General features: G+C 40.8%; 1 protein-coding gene across 1 annotated transcript in view; it reads left to right on the top strand.

Annotated features, from left to right (window-relative positions):
- Positions 1 to 20,946, top strand: part of GEN1 (GEN1 Holliday junction 5' flap endonuclease) — a 68,750-nt gene extending 47,804 nt beyond the window's left edge. The window contains exons 11-14 of the mRNA XM_073625344.1: positions 13,574 to 13,704; positions 14,128 to 14,189; positions 16,311 to 16,454; positions 19,436 to 20,946. Of these exons, the coding sequence (XP_073481445.1) occupies positions 13,574 to 13,704; positions 14,128 to 14,189; positions 16,311 to 16,454; positions 19,436 to 20,778 (1,680 nt within the window). The 3' untranslated portion in view covers positions 20,779 to 20,946. The remainder of the gene's footprint in view (positions 1 to 13,573; positions 13,705 to 14,127; positions 14,190 to 16,310; positions 16,455 to 19,435) is intronic.
- The last annotated feature ends 347 nt before the right edge of the window (positions 20,947 to 21,293 follow it).

The following is a 21,293-nucleotide window of genomic DNA, read 5'->3' as shown; positions in this document are numbered from 1 at the left end:
GAACCCTTAGTCATAGCCATATAACAGCCTACACGCCAAAACGCGCAAGCCCTGTATTATTTTGTACCACAATATCAATGTATTCATTGCAGAAGATCGAGCTGCCAGCTTTCCTTTATCTTCATGTTTGCTCAAGTGCTAGGAGGACACTACAAGCCAGTAGTGCGCTCATTACCTCGCGGAATTACTACAGGTGTTTTCTACTGTATTCATGGTCCCACTGTGGTTTGGTCTTATTTTTGATCTATACAGTCCTATGTAACTTTATGGCATAGACTTTTACCTGCAGTTTAGGCTTTCTGCCTAGAAATGCCTGAGATGTCTCCAAATTGAAACAATTCAGGAAATCCAGAGCTAGACTTGCCGGTAACTCTATTTCCAGTTTTCCAAGACTGCAGGATTCCACCTTTTTTGTGTTTTTTTTTTTTTTTTGTTTTTTATTATTATTTTTTTTTTTTTCTTAAGATTACATTGATTGGTTTTCATGTTTTACTCCTACAGTTTGGCAAAAAGGCTTTTCTGTTATATTTTTTTGGTGATGCTTTCTTGTTCCTATTGAAGGAGTGCAGTCCTGGAAAACTCTTGGAAATACAAGTATTGAGAAGTCTAAAGCTGGTCACTCGCATAAAGTTTTTGTTTGTTCAGCTCAGCATGCTGAATGAGCAAAATCCATAGATTCCTTATGTACACTAAACAATGTGGAATGGCTTACCGGGGTCAAATCACCACTAGAATATCCAAAGCACTTCACTTACCTATATTACTTGATTCCTCTGTCCTATTCTTGAGTATATTTTATGCTCTTCCTTTTCAAAAATATGATAAAGTAGCTACTCTTTTATGCCTCTTACTACACTAGTAGAGAAATTCTCCTTAAGTGGAAACTTTCCTTCCTGCCATCCTATAACGATTGGTGTTTGGTGATTAACTCTGCACTTCTTATCAGTTAATATATATCAAAGTGATTGTATAGTCTCGTTTTGTTATTTTTATTGAAAAAAAAAAAAAAAAAACATGTTATACTTACCTGCTCTGTGAAGTGGCTTTGCACAGAGCAGCCCAGATCCTTCTCTTCTCGGGTCCCTCTTTGGCTCTCCTGGCCCCTACCTACTGTCAAGTGCCTCCACAGCAAGCAGCTTGCTATGGGGGCACCTGAGTCGAGTCACAGCTCCCTGTGTTCATTCAGACACGAAGCCCCCGTTCGGCCCCACCTCCTCTCTCCCCTGATTAGCTAACTGACTTTGATTGACAGCAGCAGGAGCCAATGGCGCTGCTATTGAGTTTCAGCCAATCAGGAGGAGAGTCCCCGAGGGCCGAATCCCTCATGGACATTGCTGGGCAGAGATGGGGCTCAGGTGAGTATTGAGGGGGGCTGCTGCACACAGAAGGCTTTTTATCTTAATGCACGTAGACACAGACAAACTGCTATTTCTTCAGAATAACAAAATCTGCAACAAAGTTTGTTAAAATCCGACCCCTTGGAACCTGCTTCTTACAGACCGATTTCTTTATTATGCTCGGATGCAAAAATCTTGGCAAAGATTCTGGCTACCAGACTTCAAAGGATAATACATAGGTTGATCCACCCGGATCAAACTGTGTTTATTCCCCAGAGGTCAACAAGTGAAAATATAAGGCGGTTCTTTTTGAATGTACAAACCCCAATAGAAAACTCGGGCACCAGAGCTGTCCTGATGTTAGATGTAGTAAAGGCATTTGACAGCCTAGAATGGGGATTTATATGGCATATATTGCAGGTATATGGGTTTGGTCCTTCATTTAGTAAGTGGGTAAAAATTCTATACAATAAACCTAAAGCAAGGGTCAGAAGTAATAATGTACTCTCGAGCGAGTTTTGCTTGGAGAGAGGCACCAGACAGGGGTGTCCCTTGTCGCCTCTGATCTTTGCTTTAGCAATGGAACCAGTGGCTGCCGCTATAAGACAAAACAGGAGTATGGAAGGATTCCGGAGAAGTACTGGGGAGGAGAGGATCGCATTATATGCGGATGATGTACTTATCTTTTTAGGAGATACAGAAGGCTCACTTGGTCAGGTGATGGATGTCTTCGCAGAGTTTGGGGGGATCTCGGGCCTTTCCATAAACTGGGAGAAATCGGTGATACTGCCAATAGACCCGATTAAACAAGGTACCCTTTTGGAGGAAACCGCACTAAAAATTGTGGAAAAAACTAAATATTTAGGCATTTACATAACTAAAGAACCGGGTAACTTCCTAAATAATAACTTGGTCCCACTGTTGGAGAAATTTAGGAAAAAGACTGATATATGGAGGAGACTTCCACTGTCGGTAGCTGGTAGGTGCAACCTGTTAAAAATGCTATGGTTGCCCCAGCTATTGTACATTTTGCAAAATTCACCAGTATGGATTTTTGGAAAATGGTTTAAAAAAATAAATATGCTGTTTAGAGGGCTGATATGGAAGGGAGGGCACCCCAGGGTAAGCCTACAGACACTACAGTTAGCGACATGCGAGGGGGGTATGGCGGTTCCGCATCCTAGAAGCTATTTCCTGGCAGCCCAATTGCAACATCTGAGATCAGGTAGTGGTCAGGGGGGTAATAACAACACGGAAATAATGATTGTGGGAGCACCTCATAGGTGGATTTTGAAGGTATTAGAGGCAAATTCGTTTATCTATAGGACCCCTACGGTTAAACTAATGTGAAAAGTGTGGAACTTTATTAAGGGCATGAAGGGTATGGAGGGGGAAGCGAGGTACAGCCCTTTATGGAACAATAAGAACTATCAGGAACTATTACAGATAGGTAAAATTAAGACCTGGGAATTAAAGGGGATAGTAAAATTAGAACAACTATATAACGGTAATATGTTAAAGACCTTTGCTGCTCTAAAGGAGGAATTCAGTATTCCGAATCAGTCATACTTTAACTATGTACAGATCAAGCATGCACTGCAGGCCCAATTTGGAGAACAAGGCCCGAATTGGAGCCAATCTCCCATTTCCCAAAAGATAGAGAGCATTGAGGGATCAAGGGGGCTAATAACAGAACTCTACCAACACATATGTAAAAACAGTAGGGAAGATCCAGATAAACTTAAGTGTAGAAGGGAATGGGAAAGGGACCTGGGGACAATATCGGATACTCAATGGAAAGAGATTCTGGAGGGGGGTCACCAGGTATCGGTTTCACCGGCCCAGAAATTCTCACATCTATTGCTCCTACATAGGGCATATTATACCCCTAAAAAACTGTTCAAGTATGGGAGAAGGGTAAACGCTGATTGTCCCAGATGTCAAAATACAGGAGATATGTTACATATGATATGGAAATGCCCCAAGCTATTTCGCTATTGGGCGGAAGTAGCTGAGAGTATAAATAAGGTTTTCGATCTAAAGCTTAATAAAGACCCGAAATTATGTATTTTGGGGGTGGTGGGGAATCTAGATAACGGAAGGGCTAAGAGTAAAGCGGTGCGGAGATGCCTTTATCAGGCAAGAAAGGAAATGGCTAGGAGATGGCAAGCAGAGAAACCCCCTTTAGTAGAGGACTGGGTTAGAACGGTGTCAGAAACAATAGGGAAGGAAAAGACAGTTTATGTTAGAGGAGGGAATATAAAGGAATTTAAAAAAATCTGGACTCCATGGATTGAGAAGGTAGAATATCTTAGATAGAGTATAGGGGGAAACAGAGGATAGGGAAAAGTGTAAGATCTAAGTTAAAAGTAGAGATGTGCGTGCAGGTAAATAAGATATAGAGTGGGCTGACTACCAGGCTTATAGATCAGTGTAAAGGGGGGTATAAAAGTGAAAAAAGTTAGCAGAATATACCCGGTAGGGTGGATATATACATCTTATAGTGAAGTAGATGATTTTATTACTATGAGGTTCTATGTACATTGTTTAATATGAGATGTGATGTATTTTGTATGAAGATGAATAAAAAGCATTGAAAAAAAAAAAAAAATTTGTTAAAATCCTTGCAATGTACATAGATCAGCCAGGGAGAATGTTATTTTCTCAACAAAAGTGGAGTTACTCTTTAATTTGAACAAGCTGAAGTTGGAAACTGATTTATATAACTTTGTCTTTATGAGGCTTGTACGTGAATTTTTTTTATTTTTATTTTTTTTATTGTCTTTATATGACATCCTTTGTACACTGTATATGATTTGTGGTGCACTTTTTGACAATCTATTTATATTACATGGGGGATTGTTTACTATAACTGGGGAGTGCAAAATCTGGTGCAACTCTGCATAGAAACCAATCAGCATCCAGGTTTTATTGCCAAAGCTTAATTGAACAAGCTGAAGTTAAAAGCTGATTGGCTACCATGCACAGTGGCACCAGATTTTGAGTGCTCCAGTTTTAGTAAATCTGCCTAACTGTAACTTAAAAATTCTTAATAAAACTTTTCTACTGTAAAAAAAAAAAAAAACTGTGGAATAAGGAATCCAGCGGTGCCGCCTGTCAGATTGCCCAAATGGTGACTGAAGCTGATTGGCTGCAGTCACATTTTCGCCAACTTTTTTTTTTCCACCCAGCTCCTTCAATTTCTAAATCGACTTTTGCCCAGCCCGGTGGTGTTGGCAGGGCCACCAACAGTGCGAATTTTGAAATTCCATGCATGTCCAGCCTAACGCCTGGATTTTCATTTGCAATATTTTATATGAGAACCTTTGCCCTATGTTTCATGTGTACAGAGTGTATTGCAGTAAGCTGGTGAGGTGCTATGTTCTCTCCAGGACACATCAGTATTCTATCTCCAGGTGGATGTCCCATTTTCCTCTCATATTTCTGCTGAGCTGTACAGCCAGCTGCTGAGTGGAGGAATACAGAATATAAAATGTGTTTTTATTCATCTGGCCTCCCTGTTTACTGCAAGATACTTCCGCTACTTCCTTTCTAGAGGCATGGGAATTCTCTGATGTACTTAATTATATTCTGGAAATCTAATTATAAATATTAATAATACTTTGCAACTAATATATTCCCAGGTGCCTTATGTTACCATATAGAGAAAACATAAATAGTTTAACAGTAGAGAATGTATGTTGAGGCAGAATATATGAGAGCTCTGCTCATTACCTAATAATAACTGATAATCATGTCTTCAAAAACATGTTCTTCATCTTACAGGATCAGTTCAGCCAAAAGTTATTCTTTAGTTATAGCGGAAGACTGGTGAAACAACAGAGAAAAGATCTAACTGTGCTCATATCCCAATCACTTGTACATTTATTTAAACTATCAGTCTATTAACACTACAAATTCTAGATGAACCCTCTGCACACTGCTATACACCCTTTCCAGCAACCTATGCAATGAAAAACTGTAGCATCTGCAGTGGCAGAGCAGAGTAGGACTGACCAGAAGAGGGATTACTTTGTTGCAGTTGACCAGCTTAAGCATGTATTGCAATATGTGTGAACTAAAAACCCCCATTTTTCATTGCATAGCTTCCTGGGAAGGGTGTATAGCAGTGTGCAGAGGGTTCATCCAGGACTGGTGAAACAAGTCACTCATTGGCTCCTTGTGAGATCTCTGATGGGGAGGTCTCCCTGCCAGTTCCTGGATCTGTTCCCACAAACCATTAGAGTGTTCCAATGCTGGATCACCCAAATTCAGTTGAATTAAAATTCCAGCATGAGTTATAGAACTCCATGGTAGTGGCTGTGGCAGGTGTGCAGGATTGGGGACTCAAATGCAAAGATGCCAAAGACCTTAAAGCAGAACTTTACTTTCTCAAGCAATATTAACTATTTTGAATCCTTCTGCTGCTAGTCTTAGTAAATAGATAGGAATGTATATTATATTTACTTGTTTTCCCATTCCTGGCCTGCAGGGTTGCATGCTCGGATAAGGGTCTGGTATAAATTTCGGGGGAACACTTTTTTTTTTTTTTTCTTTTGGCGTGGGGTCCCGCTGTTTGTTTTTTTTTTTTTTTTTTTTTTTTTAAGTTCCGCTCTTCCTCCCCTCCTCCTCCTCCTCCCCCCTCCTCCTCCTCCTCCTCCCTCCTCCTCCTCCTCCTCCCCCCTCCTCCTCCTCCTCCTCCCCCCTCCTCCTCCTCCTCCCCCCTCCTCCTTTACATTTGGCTTTTTTTTTCTTTGGGTTAGTGTGGGGGTACGGAGCAGGGATCTGATTTTGACAAGTACCCGCTCTCCCGCTTCTGGTCAGATCGCTGCAACGATCTAAGGAGAAGTTTGCCCCCCTCTTTCTCCTGCAGCCTTCTGGGACACATCTCAGGTCCCAGAAGACTGCGGAACCAATCACTGGTGCATGCAAAATTGTAAGCTAGCTGTGGAGCCGCAAGGCTTCACTGCCAATTTCTCTTGGTGAAGATGACAGCACCTGCACCCGAAGCCAATTGAAGAATCGGCTTGGGTGAGCACTGGACTCAGGGGGCAGATAAGTGTCCAGGGGGCAGATAAGTGTCCTTATATTAAAAGCCATCAACTACATTATTTGTAACTGTTGACTTTTCATTTTTTTGGGGGGGGCGGGGAGGGGGGAGAGACATTCCTTGCTAAAATACCACATCACTTCAAGTAGCAAATGCAGTATTTTAGTAGCGATTTTTAGTGAATTGCAAAAACCTTTTGGAAAAAAGGTATGAGCTACAGTGAGGGAAAAAAAGTATTTGATCCTCTGCTGATTTCATACATTTGCCCACTGACAAAGAAATGTCCAGTCTATAACTTTAACCACTTAAGGACCGAGCCTCTTTCTGAGATTTGTTGTTTGAAAAACTGTTTTTTTTTTGCTAGAAAATTACTTAGAACCCCCAAACATTATACATTTTTTTTTCCTAATACCCTAGAGAATAAAATGGCGGTCGTTGCAATACTTTCTGTCACACCGTATTTGCGCAGGAGTCTCACAAGCACATTTTTTTTTGGAAAAAATACACTTTTTTGAATTAAAAAATAAGACGACAGTAAAGTTAGCCCAATGTTTTTTTTTTTGTTTTTTTTTAATATTGTGAAAGATAATGTTATGCCGAGTAAATTGATACCCATATGTCACGTTTCAGAATTGCGCCCGCTCGTAGAATGGCGACAAACATTTACCCTTAAAAATCTCCATAGGCGACGTTTAAAAATTTCTACAGGATGCATGTTTTGAGTTACAGAGGAGGTCTAGGGCTAGAATTTTATTTCTCTCGCTCTACCGATCGTAGGGATACATCACATGTGTGGTTTGAACACCATTTTCATATGCGGGCGCTACTCAGGTATGCGTTCGCTTCTGCACTCGAGATCGGCGGGACGGGGCGCGTTTTAAAAATGTATTTATTTTTTAAATTTATTTTATTTTTTATTTTTACGCTGTTCTTTTAAAAAAATAAATAAATTGTGTCACTTTTATTCCTATTACAAGGAATGTAAACATCGCTCGTAATAGAAAAAAAGCGTGGCAGGACCTCTTAAATATGAAATCTGGGGTTGATAAGACCTCAGATCTCATATTTACACTAAAGTGCATTAAAAAAAAAAATGGCCCTTTAAGAGCTATGGGCTAAGCAACGTTTTGACGTCGCTTCTGCCCTGCAATGGTATGGAGACGGGTGGGGGCCATCTTCCCCTCACTCGTCGCCATACCCAGCAAGGACAAGGATCCGATCGCCTCCGCCGCTACCGACAGCTCCGGTAAGCGGCAGAGGGCACCGGGGAGGCCTCTGCCGCTGCCGATAAAAGTGATCTCTCGGCGAATCCGCCGCAGAGACCACTATTATTGAAAACCGGACTGCCCGCTGAAGAAGAGGATACCAGGGTTATGGCAGCTAGCTGCTGCCATAACAAAGATATCCCCCTTCAAAGTTAGGACGTATATTGGTGTGCTGTGGTCCGTAAGTGGTTAACGGTAGATTCATTTTAACAGTGAGAGACAAAATAACAAATAAAAAAAATGATTTGCATTTTAATGAGCGAAATAAGTATTTGACCCCTTTGCAAAACAAGCCTTAGTACTTGGTGGCAAAACCCTTGTTCGCAAACAGAGGTCAGACATTTCTTGTAGTTGGCCACCACGTTTGCACTCCTCTCAGGAGGGATTTTATCCCACTCCTTTTTGCAGATACTTTCCAAGTAATTAAGGTTTTGAGGCTGATGTTTGGTAACTCGAACCTTTCAGCTCCCTCCACATATTTTTTATGGGATTAAGGTCTGGAGACTGGCTACGCCACTCCCGGACCTTCATGTGCATCTTCTTGAGCCACTCCTTTGTTGCCTTGGCCGTGTGTTTTGGATCATTTGTCATGCTGGAATACTCCTTTTCAATGCCCTGGGGGAAGAAGGTTCTCACCCAAGATTTGACGATACATGGTCCTGGCCATCATCCATTTGATGTGGTGAAGTGGTCTTGTAGCAGAAAAACACCCCTAAAGCATAATGTTTCCACCTTCATGTTTGACGGTGGGGATGGTGTTCTTGGGGTCATAGGCAGCATTCCTCCTCCCCCAAATACGGCAAGTTGAGTTGATGCCAAAGATCTCAATTTTGGTTTCATCTGACCACAACACTTTCATCCAGTTCTCCTCTGAATCATTCAGGATGTTCATTAGCAAACTTCAGACGGGCCTGTACATGTGCTTTCTTGAGCAGGGGGGCACTGCAATATTTTAGTCCTTCACTGCGTAGTGTGTTACCAATTGTTTCCTTGGTGACTATGGTCTCAGTTGCCTTGAGATCATTGGCAAGATTCTCCCGTGTAGTTCTGGGCTGATTCCTCACCGTTCTCATGATCATTGAAACTCCACGAGGTGAGATCTTGCATGGAGCCCCAGAACAAGGGAGATTGACAGTTATTTTGTGTTTCTAATAATCGCACCAACTGCTGTCATCCTCTCACCAAGCTGCTTGGCGATGGTCTTGTAGCTCATTCCGGCCTTGTGTAGGTCTACAATCTTGTCCCTGACATTCTTGGACAGCTCTTTGGTCTTGACCGTGGTGGAGAGATTGGAATCTGATTGACTGATTGCTTCTGTGGACAGGTGTCTTTTATACAGGTAACAAGCTAAGATTAGGAGCACTCTTTTAAAGGGAATGCTCCTAATCTCAGCTAGTTACCAGTATAGAAGACACCTAGGAGCCAGAAATCTTTCTAATTGACTGGGGATCAAATACTTATTTCACTCGTTAAAATGCCAATCAATTTATAACTTTTTTTAAAGGTGGTTTTCTGGATATTTTTGTTGTTCTGTCTTGCTCTGTGAAAATAAACCTACCATTAAAATTATAGACTGATCGTTTCTTTGTCAGTGGGCAAACGTAAAAAAATCAGCAGGGGATCAAATACAGTTTTTCACTCACTGTATTTTATTTTTGAAGCCTCACATTTAAGAGATTTCCTCTTTCTTCTTGTGTTGTCTCTACAGGACAGGAAATCAAGGTATGTCTTTTAAGGCATTTGTGACCTCTTGCTTTTGTCTTTCCAGTGATACTAGGATTCCTCTGTCTGAAATTGGGCAGCATTGGTGGAGCTTACCAGTTGTGTGATAAGGATAGCCATTAGGATGTCACCTTGGTACAGTTTCCTCAGTTCTCACTAGCACCTTATTGCTACAATGTTATCTGTGTATACACATAGATGCAGCCTCACTGAAGTCTTAATCCTCTGGGGCCGTATATATGCATAGCTTTGTCTGTGCTGGGAGTACACTGCACAGCAAGCTCTTAGCAAAGAGACCAGGCTCTTACTGAGAGCCCCTGGTCCCATACTAACAATTGGGGAGCTAGGGGAGAAAAGTGTAAAAAATAAATAAATAATACAAATAAATAAAATTTAAAAATAGCTAGATCGGGGGTTTGATCTAGGTCATGCTCAAGCCTAGCTTTTGGGTCAAGGTTAGGGTCGAAGGTCATTGTATTTTAGGTAGGATTAAAGAATATATTGTCAATGTGTTTTTAGTACAAACCACAAGGGCAGCACAGTGCCTTAGTGGTTAGCACTTCTGCCTAGCAGCACTAGTGTGGTCGGTTCAAACACTAACCATGACACTACATGTCCGGAGTTTGCATGATTTCCCTCCAGCTGTGTGGGTTTCCTCCATATACTCCAGTTTTCTCCCACACTCTAAAGACATGGTGGTAGGTTAATTGACTACTGTTTAAATTGACTATATATATATGTATATATATATACACAGTTCGGTCCATATATATTTGGACACAGGCACAATTTTCATACTTTTGGCTCTGTATGCCACCAGGATAAAATTAAAACAAAAAAATCCAAATTAATTTGAAGTGCAGACTTTCGGCTTTAATTCAAGGGATTGAACATATAGTACGAAATTTAGGAACTGCAACCATTTTTATACACCGTCCCCCTATTTTCAAAGGGCTGAAATGCCTGCTCAGTTGGGTTGAGATCAGGTGATTGACTTGGGCATTTCAAAATATTCCACTTCTTTTCCTTCAAAAGCTCCTGGGTTGCTTTTGCAGTATGTTTTGGATCATTGTCCATCTGTACTGTGAAGTGCCGTCCAATCAACTTTGCTGCATTTGGCTGAATCTGGGCTGCCAGTATATCTCTAAACACAGCAGAATTCATCCAGGTGCTTCTGTTACATCATCAATAAACACCAATGACCCAATGCCACTGGAAGCCATGCATGCCCATGCCATCACACTGCCATCACCATGTTTTATAGATGACAATGTGTGCCTTGGATCATGAGCTGTTCCAAGCCTTCTCCACACTTTTTTTTTTTCTTCCCATCATTCTGGTACAGATTAATCTTAGTTTCATTCGTCCAAAGAATGCTTTTCCAGAACTGGTCTGTATTTTTTAGACAGTTTTTTGTCAGTCTAATCTGGCTTTTCTATTCTTCAGGCTTATGAATGGTTTGTACCTTTATGGTGAACCCTCTGTATTTGATCTAGTGTGAAGTCTTCTCTTGATTGTAGACTTTCACAATAGTATGCCCACCTCCTAGAGAGTGTCCATCACTTGTTTGGATGTTGTGAATGGGTTTTTCTTTATCATAGAGAGGATCCTGCGATCATCCACCACTGTTGCCTTTCGTTGACGTCCAGACCTTTTTTATGTTGCTGAGCTCACCAGTGCAATCTTCCCTTTAGAATGTACCAAACTATTGATTTGGCCACTCCTAATGTTGCTGCTATCTCTCTGATGGTCTTGTTTTGTTTTTGAAGCCTTACAATGGTCTGTTTCATTTGCATGGACAGCTCCTTTGAACGCATGACGTAGGTTCACAGCAATTGATTCCAAATGCAATTACCACACTTAGAATCAACTCCAGACCTTTTACCTGCTTAATTGATGAAGGAATGACGAAGGAGTAGCCCACACTTGGCCATGAAACAGCTTTTGATTCAATTGTCCAATTACTTTTGGTCCCTTGAAAAAGGGGGGATGGCTATTCTTAAGAGCTGTAATTCCTAAACCCTTCCTCCAATCTGGATGTACATACTCTCAAATAAACCGGAGTGTGCACTTTCAGCCAATATCCATTATATAACTATAGCTTGAATATGTTTTGGTAAATACCTGAAACAACCTAAAATTGTGCCTATGTCCAAATACATATGGACCCAACTGTATGTGTGTAAAGCACTCCGTAAATTGATGGCGCTATATAAGTACCTGTAATAAATAATAAACTACAAATAACATACACATACAGTGTATGGTATTGCTGCAATCCTCAGAAGCAAAATACATTATTTTGTGGTGTTCTTTGATGGTAGGTTATAGTAAGAGCAAGAAAAATATATAAACATTTTAAAAAAACATTTTTTTTTTTTTAACTATTTTGTGCCAGTTTTCCTTTGTAAATTAAATTTTAAAAAATGGGCGATATCAATTAAAATTTACCCACAAATGAAAGCCAAATTTGTCCTGTAAAAAAAGTTATAATTTACCTGGTGTAGTTGCGATAATATGATACAGTTTTACTAACACTTGTCAAAGCTGCAAAGCTGTGTTCAGGCATTAGGATTTATTTTACTCTCTGTCATTAAGGGTTTAAAGCGGACCTTGCACTATGAAATCTGAAGGGGAAAACGTTAGAAAATGTATTTTACTTCCAGCTTCCACAATGTAGACTCTGGTGATGTCAGAGATCCTGGGAATGCTCAGTATCCTAAATCTCTCAAGAATATGGTTCTATACATCCTCCTAGTTCCCAGGATCCTTGTTCATGCTGCAAGGATTGTGACCACGCTTGCCTAGGTGCTGTGAGTAGAAGCTGGAGGTGGAGGTAAAGTAAATATAAAGTATATTTCTCTAACTTTATTGTTCCTACAAATTTTTTATAGCCCTTAATTTTTTTATACTTTATTCTGGGGGATTTGTATGGGGGAGGCCTGACGCAGTAAGCTGGCCTTTTTTCATTTAAGGTCCGCTTTAAATCTCAAGCATCTGACAAAAACTGAAATATGAGGTTTGGTTGGTCTATTCCCTTTGTATGCTAATTCCAAAATGTAGTAATTTACAGCACCCTATGAGAATTCACACTAAAGTCGTGTACACAAGACCGGACTTTTTGACCGGACTGGTCCGACGGAATGAATCCGACGGACAATCCGACCGTGCGTGGGCTTCATCAGACCTTCAGCGGACTATTTCTGTCGAAAATCAGACAGACTTTAGATTTGGAACATGTTTCAAATCTTTCCGACGGACTAGAGTCCGGTCAAAAAATCCGTTCGTCTGTATGCTAGTCCGACGGACAAAAAAGGACGCAAGGGCAGCTATTGGCTACTAGCTATGAACTTCCTTATTCTAGTCCCTTCATACGTCATCACGTTCAAACCAACGGACTTTCGTACTGACTTTAGTCCGTTCGTGTGTGGGCAAGTCCGGTTGTTCGAAAGTCCGTCAGAAAGACCATCAGACCTTTTGATGCTGAAAAGTCCACTCGTGTGTACGCGGCATTTGTCAGACCAGCACAGGCAGAATGATTGTTGATATGGATATGATATCCTTGTTTTTCTCAAAAGCAAAAAGTTTGATGTGTATGGTATTATTGCATTTCTCATTGTGACAAATTGTAATAGCAACTTACCAGTACTAGATGTGGTGGCTGTATTAGTGTTTTTCAGGATTTTTCCTTTATTTTCACCTGGTGATCCTGCCAGTAACACTCTTCCTGTTGCTCACTAACTCTACTATATCTAGAGCGGAGTAGTGTTGTCCCCCCTTTGACGGGACAGTTAGGACCACAGAATACCGCCTCATCTCCATAACCTTGGAGGAGGTGTTCTGTAGTCCTAACACATTTGCTGATGATCTTGTTTGAGATGAGACAGCAGGGTGCACAACGGCAGAACTTAATTTCTGGCAGGATCACTAAATATTTTTTTTTTCACTTCTTTAAATACTGTAGATAAAACATAATGGTTTTATTTACCAGAGGAAAATATTGGAAGTAAGATAAATTATTTGTTAGGGTTTACACTTTAAAGCTGAACTCCAGGGAAAGGAAAAATTGGGCTGCCCCTGCACTGCAAAGGTTAAAGTCTTGGTTAGGTTTGGGGATCTGCAAAAAGTAGTTTTACTCTACCCTGTATAATCCATATCCTGTAATATGTTTTTTTAGTGTTTGCTCTGTGTCTTTCTAGAATTTTGCATTGGAGTGGATGGAGTGGCCCAAGCATTATGCCTGCGAGAAGATTCTTGGCCTTCTGACATACCATGACATGCAAGAGAGGAAAGCGGGCAGGCAGCATGATGCACAGCTTCAGGCGACCAGGTAAAGAGTGTGACAGGCCTCCTCACAGGCCCCAGGCAGATTCAGATCTATCCCAGGAGTCTGAATATCACTGATGGCTTTTAAGGAAAAATGTCATTACTTATTTGGGATATTCTGATGTATCTTATAGCACTGTCTAGTTCTGTCTTGTAGTGCAGAAAATGTGGATGTGTCATTCATGGCAACTAATCAATGCTAGTATTGCATACTATAAACATTCAAAGGGAGCCACAACTAAAAGCGTTGATCGAGACAGTCTCGTGTAGACAAATTCTCAGAAACTAACTTTTAAACTAACATTTATTAGTGTTTATTTTATATATGGAGTTTAACTTTAAACACATTTTTAAAAAGTGCAAAAGAATTTCATAGTCCTCCTTAAAAGTGAATGGTAATAACATTGTTTTAATTATTCTTTTTCAGAATTCTGAAGACACGAGTCAGGAATGGGATTCCATGCTACGAAATTGAATGGGTAAAACCAGGTTTGTGTAAAAAAGAGAAGATGGATGAACCATTATGAGGCAATAAGAAAAATTTCCTGAATGCACTTAATATGTAATTATAAATGATCACCTCCACTTTAACTAAAATCTACACTTGCCTTATGTTTCTAGTTTGAATTGGATCACAGCTGGATCTGCGATCCACAAAAAATTGCCTGTATTGCAAACCTCTCACCAGTACTGAGTTCATCTAATTAAATGTGAGGATTAATCTTAGCTGAGTTTCTCAGCTACTGGTACATGCAATCCAGGAGGTACTTCAGAAAGGTCCAGTGGTCTTTTTATTTTTTTTGAACTATGAAAACCATACTTTACAAGGCAGTATTCGAAAACATTAAAGCAAACCTTCATCCACAACTTTCTAGTAACAGCTTCCTGGGTCAAGATTCTCACCCTGCCCCTCCCATTGTAATGCTCAATAATGACTAGTGAGGCTGGCGATCACAGTAAGGAGGTAGGTTCAGGCACGCAAGAGCAGCCTTGGCTTTAGGAGTTCTAGGACACTCAAAGGAAAACCAGCCTGATGTCAAGGAGATGCCTGCTGTGCAGTATTAGTGACAGCTCGAGCAAGTATTTTTAAGTTTGCTGCAGAATATATTTGACACAAAAATGGATGAGACAATGGCACAAGCTACTCCAGTATGCAAGGTATAATTTTTACAATTTTTTTTTTTTTTTTTAGGTCCAAATGATTGCACAGATCTAAGACTAGGGTGTGACCGAAGGGAATAATGCTCAGATTGCCTAGTGGCTGTCTTCCTTGACTGGCTGATATTCTCAATGGCCTCATCACAGCCAATGCAGCAGGCAGGGCAGTATTTTCAAATTTATTGCTCCGGGGGGTTGAGTGGAACTGAGTTTTTATGTTTACTTCTCTTTTTATGTATTCAGAATGCACTGTGGAAGCTGTGCCCACAAGCAGAAGGCAAAGAAACTGTAAAGTATTTCTGTAGCCTCCCTGCAGCTGATCTATTCCCCATAACCGACATACCATGCCTTGTTCTACATGGTGTCTCTGTGTAAAGGCTTCTTTGCTTCCCGCACCCCCCCCCTCGATGAGTGGTGACCTAATGATCGGTGGGGAATATTCAAGGCATAGCAGGTACAGAAATCGCTGATCCACGGAATGAATGAGGTAGAAGCAGGAAGAACCTTTGCACTGCAGGTCCTCATGTACAATTTCTTTCTCCAGCAAGGAAAACCATGAGCAGCACAGCAGTGACAATCACCAAATCTCCCGAGACTTAAGCCTGGTACACACTGCTAGTTTCTTTTTCTTTTTTTTTTTTTTTTTTTTTCCATTTAACCCAGCGAGCTGAACAAAAAAACTGACAGATCCCTTACCAACACAAGCAATGTTGCTGCAGTGATCTCCCCTGCTGTGCTTTTGTATCCTGATAGGGGGATTTCCCCCCCCCCCAACCCTACGCCCGCCAGAACATAATGATCAGCGCTCACAGCCATTGGCTGCAAGAACTGATCCGATGCAGGTTTTCCAGCATGTCCCTGTGACAAAAGCCGTTAGACCGTCTTCTGACAGACAGATGTATACACTGATCGAATGTCTGCCGGGTGCTGCTGAACCAAACGATTTTCACTCTGTTTGTACCCAGCATAACAATCAGAGGTGACAGTGCTTTATCTGATCTCACACTGCAAATATACTGCTGTGGGGCTACAGATTATAAGTATTTTTAAGGAGGGATTTAAGGCAAATAGTAATTATTTTTCAGGGTACTGATTAGACAGTTAATTTTATAAGAAATATACTGTATTTAGAAATCTTTTTCACTTTTCCAGTTCAGGTTCACAAAGTTCAAAAGTTTAACATTATGCCTGTTTACCCGGCTGCTCCCACTGGCTGTAGACCTGTTGAGCCTTGTGAAGTCTCGTTCAGATTTTGACTCTTGCAGAACTCTGAGACTGATTAAAAAACAGTGGCTGAAGTCACCTGTTTACTTTGCAGAGAGGAGTTTACCAACTGCTATGGTAATATATTTCATGAGTGTTGTTATAGCAGTCGACATCCTTCATTGTTCGCATCTATTAGAATTATCAATATATATAGGTTGATATAAGAATCCTTCCTTCCACTTTTAGGCAGCTTTGTTTTTCCTGATGATCATCCACCAGATGCTCCATTACTGACCATTGAGGATGAATCCCTATTCACTGCAGCTTACCCCGATATTGTAGAGTTATTCCGAAAAGACAGAATGGAGGCTGAGCTGCTAAAACAGAAAAGTGAGTCTGGGAAATGCCTATATAACACACATTGTATACTACTGTTTCCCACCTCATCTATAAACTGCATCCAAATATCTGTCTCCGTTCCTTGACTGACCTACTATCCTCCTCACTAATAACATCCTGTTGTGTATGGCTTCTAGAATTTTTTCTGGGTAGTTCCCATTCAGAATTTGTAGGGCTGATAGTTCAAGCCTCCTTTTTCCTGTGTCCTCTTCATATAAGTGTGTGTATGTATGTGTGTGTGTGTATGTGTGTGTGTGTGTATACAGTGGGGACGGGAAGTATTCAGACCTCCTTAAATTTTTCACTCTTTGTTACATTGCAGCCATTTGCTAAAATCATTTAAGTTCATTTTTTTTCCCTCATTAATGTACACACATCACCCCATATTGACAGGAAAACACAGAATTGTTGACATTTTTGCAGATTAAAAAAGAAAAACTGAAATACACACATGGTCCTAAGTATTCAGACCCTTTGCTGTAACAAATGCTGTTTAACTCAGGTGCTGTCCATTTCTTCTGATCATCCTTGAGATGGTTCTACACCTTCATTTGAGTCCAGCTGTCTTTGATTATACTGATTGGACTTGTTTAGGAAAGCCACACACCTGTCTATATAAGACCTTACAGCTTACAATTTAACTGTATGTGTGTGTGTATATATATATATATATATATATATATATATATATATATATATATATGCACACACAAACGCACGCATGAAGAGGACACAGGAAAAAGAGGAGGCTTGAATGAAAAGTTCAAGCCTCCTCATATATATATTCTCGCAAAATTGAGTACACCCCTCACATTTTTGTAAATATTTTATTATATCTTTTCATGCGACAACAGTGAAGAAATGACACTTTGCTACAATGTAAAGTAGTGAGTGTACAGCTTGTATAATGATGTAAATTTGATGTCCCCTCAAATATCTCAACACACAGCCATTAATGTCTAAACGGCTGGCAACAAAAGTGAGTACACCCCTAAGTGAAAACGTCTAAATTGGGCCTAATTAGCCATTTTCCCTCCCCGTTGTCATGTGACTCATTGGTATGAATGGGGAGCAGGTGTTATCGCTCTCGCTCTCTCATATTGGTCACTGGAGGTTCAACATGGCACCTTATGGCAAAGAACTCTGAGGATCTAAAAAAAATAATTGTTGCCTTACATAAAGATAGCCTAGGCTATAAGAAGATTGCCAAGACCCTGAAACTGAGCTGCAGCACGGTGGCCAAGACCATACAGCAATTTAACTGGACAGGTTCCACTCAGAACATGCCCCGCCATGGTCGACCAAAGAGGTTGAGTGCATGTGCTCAGTGTCATATCCAGAGGTTGTCTTTGGGAAATAGACGTATGAGTGCTGCCAGCATTGCTGCAGAGGTTAAAGGGGTGGGGGGTTAGCCTGTCAGTGCTCAGACCATACGCCGCACACAGCATCAAATTGGTCTGCATGGCTGTCATCCCAGAAGAAAGCCTCTTCTAAAGATGATGCACAAGAAAGCCTGCAAACAGTTTGTTGAAGACAATCAGACTAAGGAAATGGATTACTGGAACCATGTCCTGTGGTCTGATGAGACCAAGATAAATTTATTTGGTTCAGATGGTGTCAATCGTGTGTGGCGGCAACCAGGTGAGGAGTACAAAGATAAGTGTGTCTTGCCTACAGTCCAGCATGGTGGTGGGAGTGTCATGGTCTGGGGCTGCACAAGTGCTGCCATCACTCTGGAGCTATAGTTCATTGAAGGAACCATGAATGCCAACATGCACTGTGAGATACTGAAGCAGAGCATGATCCCCCTCCCTTCGGTGACTGGGCTGCAGGGCAGTATTCCAAAATAACGACCCCAAACACCTCCAAGACTGCCTTGCTAAAGAAGCTGAGGGTATAGGTGATGGACTGGTCAAGCATGTCTCCAGACCTAAACCCTATTGAGCATCTGTGGGGCATCCTCAAACGGAAGGTGGAGGAGCGCAAAGTCTAAAAACATCCCCCAGCTTTGTGATGTCGCCATGTGGAGGAGTGGAAGAGGACTCCAGTGGCAACCCATGAAGCTCTGGTGAACTCCATGCCCATGAGGGTTAAGGCAGTAATGGAAAAATAATGGTGGCCACACAAAATGTTGACACTTTGGGCCCAATTTGGGCATTTTCCCTTAGGGGTGTACTTACTTTTGTTGCCACGGTTTAGACGTTAATGTCTGTGTGTTGAGTTATTTTGAGGGGACAGCAAATATACACTGTTATATAAGCTGTACACTCACTACTTTACATTGTAGCAAAGTGTCATTTCTTCAGTGTTGACACATGAAAAGATATAATATATTTACAAAAATGTGAGGGGTGTACTCACTTTTGTGAGATACTGTAAGTACTCTAGTAATATGACATTCTGATCAGTCTATTACAGATTCACATTTCCCTTTTGCATTTGTGTTTTCTTAATGTCTAGTTTAGTACGTTGTCTGGAGCCCTCAGATCACTCCAGTGCTTCTCTTCCTCTGTCTGTTTGTGTTTATTAGATTTCAACTGCTGAAATATCAGTACAGTTAGGAGGAAATTGCCAGACTGCGATGGACTATTTGCAGTAAAATATTAGATGTTGAATGTCTGAAGGTACTTACATTGAGCGCCTGCTATTATTTCGCCTTTAGACTGTGGCTACCGTCATCCAATAAAACTCCTGACACTTTGTTGCTGAGCTAATGGGCTGAAAGGAAGCACCTTTTGCCGTCATCCATTTTCTGCATCACTTTAGAGGCTGGTCAGTTATACTGAGAAACCATTATTTGCAGGCTCAGACATGCTGGCGGTCATTGTTGACAGATTTTTGCTTATGCTAGCAAAGCCTTCTTCTAATGAAATGGCATATAATCAGATAACTTGTTCCCACTGCCAAACAGGCCCTTTATTATTTAAGAAAGCCTCTATTTAGTTTCTTTTTCCGAATATTTTGTTTTATAGGCAAGAAAAGCAAGCCAACTTCCAAGGTCCTTCCTAACGTGGATGATGTCGCTTCTCTTTTGTCTGAAATGACCTTGACTCCAGCGTTGGAAAAGTCACCAGCCTCACAAGCACTGGTCTTAAATGTTGAGGATGTCCCCTTACCTGCCGTCAGTCTTAAATGCCCTAGTGACTCACATGACCTACTCTTCTCCTCAGAATCATCTAGGCCACCTCTGACATTGTTACCCAATGAGACAGGCTTGAATGTTTTGACAACATCTTTATCCACCAAAGGTGACACAGAGACACGTCCTAATAGTTGTTTTTCCACAGTAATAAGCAGTAGAGACGAACCCCTGGTGTCATCACCCAATATTTCATCGCTGATTTCAGACTTAAATTTGAGTAACATTGACTGGGAAGCCACCTCATTTAGTATGTCACCTCAAACAGAATTTCGTACGGGTTGTAATGAGGCGCATGGTTCTGAGGACAAGGCAGCTGCTCCTGAGCCACAAATTCCAGCTTTGGCGAACAGCAATCAAGAACTTGTTACACCAAGTAAGTCCAGCCTCAAGGATTCAGCTTATCAGACACCTGCATTTAATCTTGATTCTCCGTGCCTCTTACACCTTGAAAAGTTACCTTTAAGAGAGAGAATACTGTTGAAAAATGCCAGACAGACTGTAGACTTGAACCCACAAAAACTCAACGAGCAGAACCTTCCTCTGGTACCTGTATCCAAAGTCCTTGATAAACAGAAACAGACAAAACTTATTTCTGCAAATAACTGTGACAATTTAAAGGAAAATGTACAAAGTCATCTCAAGTTGTTAAAAAAGCCAAGCCCTCAAAAAAGTAAAACTCAGAATACTCTGGTCACAAAATTGGCCGGAATTAGCAGCAGCTCTAAAGTGCTTCAACGCCCCACAACAAAATCCTTCTCTTTTGTGAAGAAGTCTACTCTTGCCCCAGTGAGGAATCTATCAGACAGTAGCCTAATTAACAATGTTCCGCTCAAAGCTGAGGCAAAGACCTTGCCAAAGAAGACCGTCTGCCATAAAATTGCATTGTCTAGTGAAGATGAGGATGAGCAAGGTAAACCTATAGCAAAAAGCAAGACAGCCGGCACTAAAAAAATGACTCATCTGAGCAAAATGGCTTCCACCACACCAGCATCTGTTTATTTGTCCAATGAAGATGGAAGCTCTGATAAAGAAGATCTCTTTTTGAGTCCAAAGTGCAAATCTTCAACAAAGGCACAGGAAGAGCAGGATGATGGTGATGACTCTATCATTTCTGTAGACAGCCCTCTGCCACTGTCTGAAAGATTGAAACTGAGATTACTACAGAACTGCTAATGTTTTTATTGTGATTCTATCTCTTCTGTTCCTTATGTGTGTTTTAGATTATTTGATAAATCATTTTCTTCCAATTCATTATGTATTTTTTATGAAGTTTATAAAAAGAAAATTTGTCTTGGCCATGATGGGTTTTTTGTTTTCTTTTTACTTTAGTACATATATCTGGAGGTTTGGCCAATTTTTCGAAAAGTAAATAAATGGAAAAGGTAGCTTGTTAACCAGTTGTGCGTATTGGGCATGTTACACACACCAAAAACTACACTGAATTACACAGGTTGTGTTTAGAATGCCCTGTCCTTCTGCCCTGCTGCTACTCCCCTCTTTGCATTTTCTCGCATTTCCCGGCTGTCAAAATGACAGCTGGGGGTTCTTGTGTAAATTACTATTATAGCTGCTGCTATCAAAAAAATGGACCATCTGACAAAGTGTTTATAAACACTGTTCAGATGTGAGAGAGAGAGAGGTTTTTTTTTTTTTTTTTTTACTATTGTGTTGTATTCTTACTATTGTAT

Source organism: Aquarana catesbeiana, linkage group LG04 (assembly GCF_042186555.1).
Source record: "Aquarana catesbeiana isolate 2022-GZ linkage group LG04, ASM4218655v1, whole genome shotgun sequence".
Classification (NCBI taxonomy): Eukaryota; Metazoa; Chordata; class Amphibia; order Anura; family Ranidae; genus Aquarana; species Aquarana catesbeiana.
This window is presented reverse-complemented; position numbering and strand designations above follow the sequence as displayed.